Source organism: Culicoides brevitarsis, chromosome 1 (genome assembly GCF_036172545.1).
Source record: "Culicoides brevitarsis isolate CSIRO-B50_1 chromosome 1, AGI_CSIRO_Cbre_v1, whole genome shotgun sequence".
NCBI classification, from domain to species: Eukaryota; Metazoa; Arthropoda; class Insecta; order Diptera; family Ceratopogonidae; genus Culicoides; species Culicoides brevitarsis.
The window spans coordinates 31,481,699-31,491,748 of NC_087085.1; the positions used below are offsets into that span (position 1 = coordinate 31,481,699).

General features: G+C 27.1%; 2 protein-coding genes across 2 annotated transcripts; both read left to right on the forward strand.

Moving 5' to 3' along the window:
* The first annotated feature begins 1,112 nt into the window (after positions 1-1,112).
* LOC134837643 (thymus-specific serine protease-like) lies at positions 1,113-3,813 on the forward strand. Its single transcript, XM_063853025.1, has 4 exons — positions 1,113-1,146; positions 1,845-2,244; positions 2,304-2,539; positions 2,993-3,813. The coding sequence occupies exons 1-4, from the start codon at positions 1,113-1,115 to the stop codon at positions 3,811-3,813; spliced, it is 1,491 nt and encodes a 496-aa protein (XP_063709095.1).
* Positions 3,814-5,137: 1,324 nt separating this feature from the next.
* LOC134828794 (thymus-specific serine protease-like) lies at positions 5,138-7,721 on the forward strand. Its single transcript, XM_063841784.1, has 6 exons — positions 5,138-5,545; positions 5,602-5,763; positions 5,814-6,119; positions 6,180-6,482; positions 6,542-6,711; positions 7,535-7,721. The coding sequence occupies exons 1-6, from the start codon at positions 5,166-5,168 to the stop codon at positions 7,657-7,659; spliced, it is 1,446 nt and encodes a 481-aa protein (XP_063697854.1). The 5' UTR covers positions 5,138-5,165; the 3' UTR covers positions 7,660-7,721.
* Positions 7,722-10,050: the final 2,329 nt, after the last annotated feature.

Consider the following 10,050-nt stretch of genomic DNA (forward strand, 5'->3'; position numbering starts at 1 on the left):
CATACGCCATTCATCACGTTTTATGTTGATATATCATGATTATCCACGTGCATGCCTGATGTGTGTCTCTGTAGAGATGGTTAAAAATTACAGGTTGTTTTTGTTTTCACAGAAAAAATGCGTAAAAACGACATGGAAAAGGGGGGAAATCATGTGAGAGGGGTGATTTTTTCCCTTTTTTTGTGACGTGGTAATGAAATTTTTTGGCAGCAAATTCAAACATTTGTGGTTTGATTGCGAGTTTTGTGTTGTTTGGCTCAAGTAGATAACGAAAAATAATTTTTTTTTGTTTATTTTTCCCAAGTTGAAGATTTTTTTCAGACCACAAGAGTTCTTCATGCAAATTTTCTTAACTTTACCACGAAGAATTTTCGTGAAATAATTAATGTTTAAATTCAACCCGCTTGAAATTTAAAAAAAATAAAAGAATTTCACGTACATTTCAAATTTATTTGGTTTAATAAAATTGTTTCCCCCTTTTCGAAATTCATCCCATGTCCCGAAAAATACCTTTGCACAAGCGAAAAACTCATAAAAGCAGCAAAAAGTGAAATAAATATTCATTTATTCTCGCATTTATTGAATGAGTGAATGTTATTGCACAAAATTTGTTTGTGGCCAACTGCACATTATCGCAACATATCGATGTTCAAAAAATAATAATAAATGACAATGATACGAATTTTCACTTATCCTTGATAAGTTGCTGCTGAAACGTGCTGACAGTCGATATGAATTGCACACAAATTGTCCAAATTGTATTTTTTCCCAAAAATTGTAGCGAATTTTCATTCCCCCACAACGAAAAAGAATCAAAACACGTTCAACCGGTGCTGATGGTCGTAATAATGTCCGACAAACAAATAAATATCCAACGAGACGAACACATGGATGTGATAGTGAAAAATTGCACTGCGAAGCGGGATTAGTGAATGGATGATGTCTGTCTGCTGCATATTCCACACATAATTTATTTTCTAATCAATCAAGCTCATTAACTTTGTATTTATTTGGTAATTTGGTATTTGTGCTCCCCAATCGTGAATGCTTCGGACAAAGTGTTGCTGTAATGACGGAGTGATTAAACATGTGCCAGCCTTCTCGCTTCTGACATGACGACGACGACGAACAATGGGCAAATTTGGAGTAAGTAACTTTTTGGATGAATAGAAGAATTTGTGAAGTTAATTAACATGATTTTAGCTTGGTTTGGATTTTATTAGAGAAATAACTTATTTCCTTATTTTTAGAAAGAACGAAAAATGTTCTTGTTTTCTTTAACGTTGAAAATTTTTATTTTAGTTTTTTAATTAAAAAAAAAAAAATAAATAAATAATAAAAAAATAAATGTTTTAAAAATTAAGAAAATAATAAATTTTTATTAAAAAAATTTAAAAAAAATAATTAAAAAAAAATAAAAAAAATATATTCAGTGAAAAAACAAAAAAAAAAATTAAATAAAAAAATTTATTCAAAGAATTTTGAAAATTTGTTAAAATTAGGTATTAAAATTTTTTAAGACTTTTATTTATTTTACCGGAAAAAAATTATTAAAGTATGTTAAAATTCTTTATTTTTTTTCAAATTTTATTGTTTATCAACCGATTTGACTCTATTAAAAATATATCTTTGGAGATAAAAAATAAATCACATAACAATGTTATCATTTTTTCTTATCAAAATCTGATCATAGCCTTAAATATCGAGACAATTTGAGGGATTTTTTTAGTCGTACCTTGACAATAAATGTCGAGGTAACAAAAAAATCTAAAAAACCCTCAAAAGTAAGAAATTTTTCTTAATAATTTATAAAAAATCTTTAATAAAAAAAAATTTATTCACAGTGTTCCGTTTCTTACTTACCTTGACTGTCGTTTTATACGCAGTCAATGCCGCCGATGTCTCTGGACGCGCATTCTCTCCCCTTCACATCCTGAAAAACCTCCATCGTGAACCTCCTCCGCCCGCCAGAAGTCAATTCAACACAAAAAATGTCGAAACAAATTGGTTCCAAGCACGTTTAGACAACTTCAACTCAAGCGACACCCGTCAATGGTGGATGCGTTACATGGCAAACAACGAAAACTACGTTCCCGGAGGTCCCTTGTTCATCTACATCGGTGCTGAATGGGAAATCACGCCTGGATGGGCAACCGGGGGACATGCTTACGACATGGCGAGACATCACAAAGGGTATTTGGTGTACACGGAACATCGTTATTATGGCGCCAGTCGACCAACAACGTGAGATTTTTTAGGTTTTAAGCAAAAATTTGATTTTAATATTTAGTTTTTTTCAAAAGTGACGTGAGTTTCGAGAATTTGAAATGGTTGAATGTCGATCAAGCATTAGCAGATCTTGCTGCGTTTATTCAATGGTTCAAAGCAACGACTCCGGGACTTGCTGACAGTAAAGTTATCCTTGTGGGAGGCTCTTATGCTGGTACGATGGCTATTTGGATGCGTCAAAAGTACCCACATTTGGTGACGGGAAGTTGGGCTTCAAGTGCTCCGTTGTTGGCGAAGGTTGACTTTGTTGGTAAGAATTTTTACTGAAAAAAAAAATTAAGTTATTCTAAAATATTTTAAAATTTAATTATTTTTTCAATTTTCACCGAAAAAAAAACAAAATTTTTATTTATAAAAAAAAATAAAATTATTAAAAATTTTAATAAAATTAAAAAAAAAATAATTTATTTTAAAAATTTTAAAATTTTGCAGAAAAATTTTTATTAAAAAAATATTTATTTAAAAAAATTAAATTTTTAAAAATTTAAATAAAAAAAATATTTATTCAGAGAAAATTGATTTTAAAGGAAAAAAATTAAAAATTTTAATTGAAAAAAAAAAATAAAATATTTTCTAAAAAAATTAAAATTATTAAAAAAAATAAAAATTTTAAAAAATAAATTATTAAAATAAAAAAAATGAATTAAAAAAAAATAAGTTGGCTAAAATGTTTAAAATCTACTAAAAATATTTTTTTTCACAGAATACAAAGAAGTAATGGGCTACGCTTACAAAACAATCGGCGGACAAGATTGTTACGATCGCCTGGAAGAAGCTTTCGCCGAAATGGAACGTCTTGTCGAAATCGGCGATGTTTCTCGCATGGAACGTGAAATGCAATTCTGTAACAAAGTCGATCTGAACAATCAACTCGACGTTTGGAACATGTTCAGCACCTTCGGAAACACTTTAGGAGGCATCGTTCAATATCACTGGCCCGGAAATATCGAAAGTGTTTGCGATGTCATGACAGATTCTCGTTACCATGATGCTTTAGCTGCTTTTACTGCCTTCATCCGTCAACAATGGGGAAGTTACTGTTATGGTCACAAATACGTTGATACTCTTTATTATTACACAAACACTCAATGGGCTTCGGGAGACTCGATTTGGCGTCAATGGTATTACCAAACATGCGTCGATTTCGGTTATTATCAATCATCGGGATCGCCAAATCAGCCTTTTGGAAAGAGTTTCCCCGTGGAATTGTACACGCAAATGTGCGCCGATGCTTATGACAAGTCCCTGACAATGCAAAAAATTGAAGAAAATATTCAGAAAACGAATGAAAAGTATGGCGCTTTGGATCCTCAAGTCACAAATGTCTTTTACACGCACGGAAGTATCGATCCGTGGGCTGCAATGGGAATTACTGAGTCCAATAATGAATTTGCACAAGCTTATGTCATTCCGTTGCATTCGCATTGTGCTGATTTGTATTCCGTTTCTGATCGTGACACGGATGAAATGAAATATGCCAAACAAAAAGTTTGGGATTTGGTCGATAAATGGTTGAAAGAGTAAATTTTTGTAAATAAATTCATCACAAAATATTTTTTTTTGTTGTTTTTCTATTTTTTTTTATCTTATCAAATGCGGATTTGATTGTTTTGCAACACCTGCTCAGATTTTAAAATCTTATCGATGGTCAATTGAATAATTTTGATAATTTTGATTAATTTTGGAATGTCAACATGATCCATAAATAAATTTATCTTTCACTGAATTTAAGGAATTAAAATGATAATTTTTCTATAAATGTTAAGAATTTCAATTTTTTTCAATTTGAATTTATTATTTATTTTTTTAAATAATAAATATTTTTAAATTTACTGATTATTTTAATTTTTAAAAATTATTATTTAAATTCAAAATAATTTTTTTTTACTATAAAAAATTATATAAAAAGTATTATCTAAAAATTTGAAAAAAATCAAACAAAAAATTTAATTTTATTGAATTTAAGGATTATTTTTCTGGTCAAGATTTTATTTCAAAATTATTTTAAAAGTTTATGAATTTTTATTCAATTTTTTTAATTTAATTTTTAATTTTTTTTTATTTATATATTTTTGGTTTTAATAGAAATTTAAATTAAAAAATTTATTTTTATTTTATGTTTTAATAATTTTTCTGACCAAGTTTTTATTTTAAAAAATATGAATTGAATATTTTATTTTTAATTTTTAAAAAAAAAAAAAAAAATAAATTCTTATTTAATTTTTTTATGTTTTATTAAGAAATTTTGTAATTTAAAAATTTTGAAATAAATTATGAAAATTTTAAAAATTCTAATTTAGGCCGTTCCAAATTTTTTCCGAAAAACATTTTTTTTATTTCATACAAAATGACAAAATTTTAAATTTGTATCGTAATTTGAATTTAAATGAAATATTTCAAGTTAATGAAAAATTTAATTATTTTTGAAAATAATTTTTTTTATTAAAAGAAAATTTTATTTTTAACACAAAAAATTTTAAATTAAAATTTTAAAATTTAAATTCCTTGATTTTAAAATGAAAATTACAATTTTTGAAATTTTTAAATTTTACTTTTTTGAATAAATTTAAATTTTAAAATTATTATTTTTTGTAGCAACATATTTTTTATTTTTTTTAATTTCAAATCAGAATTTATTGTTTTTCCCAGATTTCAAAATCTTATCAATACTCGAAGACGTAAGCACGATTAGATCTAAAAAATCCAAGCTTTATATTGAAAACTCTTTTTTCGCACACTTTGATGATACGGAAGGTGCTCAACTCGATTTTCTAATCTTATCAAAACCTAAAAAAAAATAAAACAATGACATAAAATTATCTCTACCTGCCGCTGTGAGCTTCAGTTCAACTTCAACACTTGCCCGAAGCACAAGCATGAAACTTTTGTGCGTCTTACTTTTGTCGGTTGTTGCCGTCAGTCATGCCTTGAACGGATTTTCCACAAATTTCCGTACAAATTTGCATCGTGAGCCATTTTATCAGTCGCCCGTACGAAGCAATGCTGTCGAAACGAAATGGATTGAGCAAAAATTGGACAATTTCAATGAAAGTGATTCACGTACGTGGCAAATGCGGTACTTGGAAAATGCCGAACATCACAAACCCGGCGGTCCCATGTTCATTTATGTCGGCGGCGAATGGACTGTCTCACCGGGATCCATTTCCGGAGGACATTGGTACGACATGGCGAAGGAATTGAACGGAATTTTGTTCTACACGGAGCATCGTTACTATGGCAGTAGTCATCCAACGGCGTGAGTGACATGAAAAAAAAATTAAAAAAATAAATTTTAATGAAATTTTTTTTAAGTGACATGTCTTACAAGAACTTGGAATGGTTGAGCGTTGACCAAGCTTTAGCTGATTTGGCTCATTTTATCACGGCAATGAAGAAAACTCGTCCAGAATTGAAAAATTCAGGAGTTGTCATGCTCGGAGGATCTTATTCCGCAACTATGGTCACGTGGTTTAGGTAATTTTTTGCATTTTTCGTTGAAATTTTTTTAAATTTTTACATTTTAGACTGAAATATCCACATCTCGTTGACGGAGTTTGGTCCTCAAGTGCTCCGTTGTATGCAAAAATGGATTTTGTCGAGTACAAAGAGATCATGAGTGAAGCCATTCACTTGGTTGGAGGCGAAAAATGTCACGAAATCTTCCGTGAAGCTTATGCGGAGATGGAAAAACTTGTCGCTGAAGGAAACCCATCACGCATTAACGATGAACTTAAGTTATGTTCACCATTGAACACTACAAACCAATTGGATGTGTGGAATATGTTCAGTGAACTTTCCGATAATGTTGCTGGATTGGTTCAATATGCCACGTAATTTCACTAAATTTATTAAAAATCTAAATTTTTATTAAAAATCTTTGAATTTTTCAGTGTTGCATCAATCGAAAACGCCTGTGACGCTTTAATGAACCCTCGTTACCGGGACGCTCTTGAAGCTTATGCTGCTTGGACCGTCGGAAGACTCAATGGCAAATGTTTCAGTCACGAATATTCTGCTTTTGTCAACAATTTACGTCAAACGAAGTGGAATGATGATGCTATGCGACAATGGATGTACCAAACATGCACCGAATTTGGATGGTATCAGACCTCGGGATCTCCCAATCAACCATTTGGCTCGAGTTTTCCCATTGACTTGTACAAGTTGATGTGTCGTGATATCTATGACGAATCGTAAGTACTTGACTGATAATTTTTAAATCAGTTTTTATCAATTTATCGCGATTTTTTAGATTAACATCTAATCAATTGGAAGCAAATGCACAGAGAATCAATGCTTTGTACGGAGGACTTACGCCAAATATGACAAATGTGTATTTTACGCATGGGCAACTCGATCCATGGAGAGCTATGGGACGACAAGTTGATTTGAATGAAGATGCGATGGCAGTTGTGATTCCATGTAAGATTTTTTAAAAAATTGTTTTGAATTTTTTTTGTCCATAAATTTTTTTTTGACAAACGTAACAATATATAATTTAAAAAAAAATTGTTTCACGGGCAAAAAAAAATTTTTTTTTATTAAAAAAATTATTTTTGTATTATTTTTCTAGATTAATTAATTTTAATTCATTTTTTTTTAGTTTTTAAAATTATTTTAAAATCTATTTTTTTTGTATTAATTTTTTTTTAAATATTTATTTTATTATTGTTTTTTTTAACACGTTTTTACAATTAATTTATTTATAATGTTAAAAATTTTTTTAAATAATTAAATTATTTTTTTAAATTTTTACCTGATTTAATTAATTTTTTTTTTGAATTTTATTTTTAATTAATTTTTTTGGAAGTTATATTTTTAATTTTCAAATTTTTATTTTAATATTTTAAATATTTTATTAAAAATAATTTTTAATTTTTTTTTATCAAAACATTAAGTATTGAATATAATTCTTAATGTGTAAAATTTCATTAATGAAATAATTAATTTGTTTTTTAATTTATTACCTTGTTCATTTATTTAATTATTTTTTAAATTTAATTTTTAATTAAATTTTTTAAAAGTTATAAATTAAAATTTTTATTTAATTTTTAATTAATTTATTTTTAAATTTATAGGTATAACTTTTAAAAAATTTTAGGTTTATTTATAAATTTTATTGTATTAATTTTTTTATTTAATTTTTTTTTATATTTTTTTTTATCAAAACAAAATTTTTTTTTTTAATTAACTTTCAATGTATGAAATTTATTAAAATTTTAATTTTATTTATTTATTTTTTTAGTAATCGCTCACGTTGCTGACACCGGCTCTCTCTCAAGCGAAAATAACCCCGAATTAATCGACAGCAAGAAGCGCATTCAAGGCTTGGTCAAGCAATGGTTAAATGTCAAAAGTCATTTTGCCTAAAAATTTGTCGTAACTTCTGATTTCTTAATAAAAAATGTAGAAAAATGTCCCTTTCCTCTTAATTTAGTTTTAATAATTCATTTAAAAGTCAAACTTTTTCTCTAGATTATCAAAAGAAAATTACACTTTTTCAACTTTTGTGGCACACGTCAAAAATTTTAATTCCCATTTTTTCTCTTGTAGCTAAAACAACAAGATGCTTCTTATTATTTACAGCAGAAGAGCACCGCAAAGGTACGCATACTTTATTAAATTGACTGACTCATCAAAAAGTTTCTCCTTGGAGGTAATTCAGTTTATGCGTGTCTCCAAAGGTACCTTATTATCATTATTTTTATGATAATTTTGTTGTTCCTTCGGTGTTTTTTCTGACAAGACAAATTCCGTGACATGAAGAGCATGAGAAAATACCTGTCTGGCCGCTTTTTACGAAGAAAACTGGCATTAAGTAATAAAGTCGGAAAAGTTTTCATGTGATGAAGAGTCCAGTAGCGGAAAATTATTCGTCGACGAAGGAAAACTTTTGCAACTTTTTATTTATAAATTAGGTGCAAATGTTTCATCGACATATTTTCGATACAAAACTTTCGGTGAAACGTGTCTCTGTGGATTAAAGTCGTCTTGTATCTATGTCAAAGTGCCGAAAAAAGTAAAATTTTCGGGGGGACTGCAGACAAAATGAGTAAAAAGCCGCGTACGTGACCTAAATATTGATGCGTGACATGCTTTTCTTCGCCGCCGCCATCGAGTGACGAGCAAAAATGATGATAATGATGCCGCTTTTGATGTCAGTCAGTCGCTCATTTTACGAAACTTTTCTTCTTCTTTTTATTGCACATGACTGCGTATGGTCCTCTTTTTCGCATCAATTAAATTGACACACACACACAAAGTAACTCAAGTGCGAGTAATTCCGAAGGAAGGAATTTTATTTTTATCGCCGGCAGGAATTTTATTTTTATTCACGTGAAACTCTTATCCGTCCTAAGCCTAAATTTGTTTTTCTAAAGCTTTGTCCCCCTGATTTTTTTTTCTTTGTTGCTTTAAACGAATTTCCATAAAAATTCTTGGTTTTTGTCCGAAAGTGGAAACGACTGGTTTAGGTATCTAAAAAAAATCATAAATAGCTCAGGTTTTTTTATTTAAAGGAAAATGTTTATTTAGAAAAGCTTTTCTGCATCGTCTGTTTTGATATCAAACGATTTCTTCTTAAAATTTATTAAGACTCAAACGAACCCAAAACGGTCGATGGTTCATTCAATATGCATTGTTTGTATATTTGTAAATAAATAAACACACAGACCGGCATAACTTTGGGATTTAAAATTTTATCTAATCTTTTGGATACAAAAAAGGTAAGAGAAAGGTAAAAAAAATCTTGTGTTTTTTTAAATAAAATATGGTTATGATTGGGTTGCTGTGAAATCAAATCACGGTAAAATTAAATTGGGTAAATTGAAAATCTTTTCAAAAAAAAAAGGAAATTTATTGTAAAAGCCACAAATTATTAAATGAAGCTAAAATTAATCAATTTTAATTTTATTCAATAAAAATATAAAAAAAGTAAAAATTTAATTTATCAAAATTTAATTTTAAAATTTATTTTATTTTAATAAAAAAAAATTAATTTTTAAAATTAAAAAAAAAAAATAAATTTTTTTAAAAATTTTTTAAATAAATTTTTTTTTTTAAAACAAAAATATTTTTTTTTATTAATTTTAAAATTTTTTTCATATATTGTTGAAATGTTTAAATAATTTTTTGTTTCATGGTTTTTTAATAAATATTTTTATATTGTGAATCTATTTTATAAAAAATCTAACAAAAATTAAGAAAAATATTAATTTCAATTTAATTTAATTTTTTTGACGAAAAATGAAAGATATTGAATAAAATTCATATTTTTAATTAAAATTAGAATTAATGAACTAAAGTTATAATTTTTAATAAAATTATATTTTATTTATTTTTTTTTATAAATTTTAATAAATAATTAATTTGGAATAATATTGGTAAAATAAAAAATTAATTTAGTAAAAATAATTTTTTTTTTTATTAATAATTTTTATATTTTTTTTTAATATTTTAATTAAATTATAATCAATTATAATTTTTAATAAAATTTTTCTGCAAAATTAAAAAATTTCGTGAGGAACGAAAATTTTAATTTTACTCAAAAATTTCATAATTTTAATGTCTTTTAGTACCTGGTTGAAAAAGATATTTAATAAAACAATATAAATTTTATTTATAATAATAAAATATCATAAATTCTTCAATTTAAATTAAATATTTATTGATAAAATTTTGTTCAATGCAACAATTTATTTATTTCAAATATTTAATTGAAATTGAAGAGAAATATTTCTTTGTATCCATAACTTTGTTCAT

Excerpts from the sequence above, each read along its gene's own strand:
- LOC134828794 (XM_063841784.1), top strand. The coding sequence starts at position 5,166 with ATGAAACTTTTGTGCGTCTTACTTTTGTCGGTTGTTGCCGTCAGTCAT. Across the intron at positions 5,764-5,813 it reads ACTATGGTCACGTGGTTTAG|ACTGAAATATCCACATCTCG; the intron begins GTAATTTTTTGC and ends TTTACATTTTAG. Across the intron at positions 6,712-7,534 it reads GATGGCAGTTGTGATTCCAT|TAATCGCTCACGTTGCTGAC; the intron begins GTAAGATTTTTT and ends TTATTTTTTTAG.
- LOC134837643 (XM_063853025.1), top strand. The coding sequence starts at position 1,113 with ATGACGACGACGACGAACAATGGGCAAATTTGGA. Across the intron at positions 2,245-2,303 it reads GGCGCCAGTCGACCAACAAC|TGACGTGAGTTTCGAGAATT; the intron begins GTGAGATTTTTT and ends TTTTTTCAAAAG. Across the intron at positions 2,540-2,992 it reads GGCGAAGGTTGACTTTGTTG|AATACAAAGAAGTAATGGGC; the intron begins GTAAGAATTTTT and ends TTTTTTTCACAG.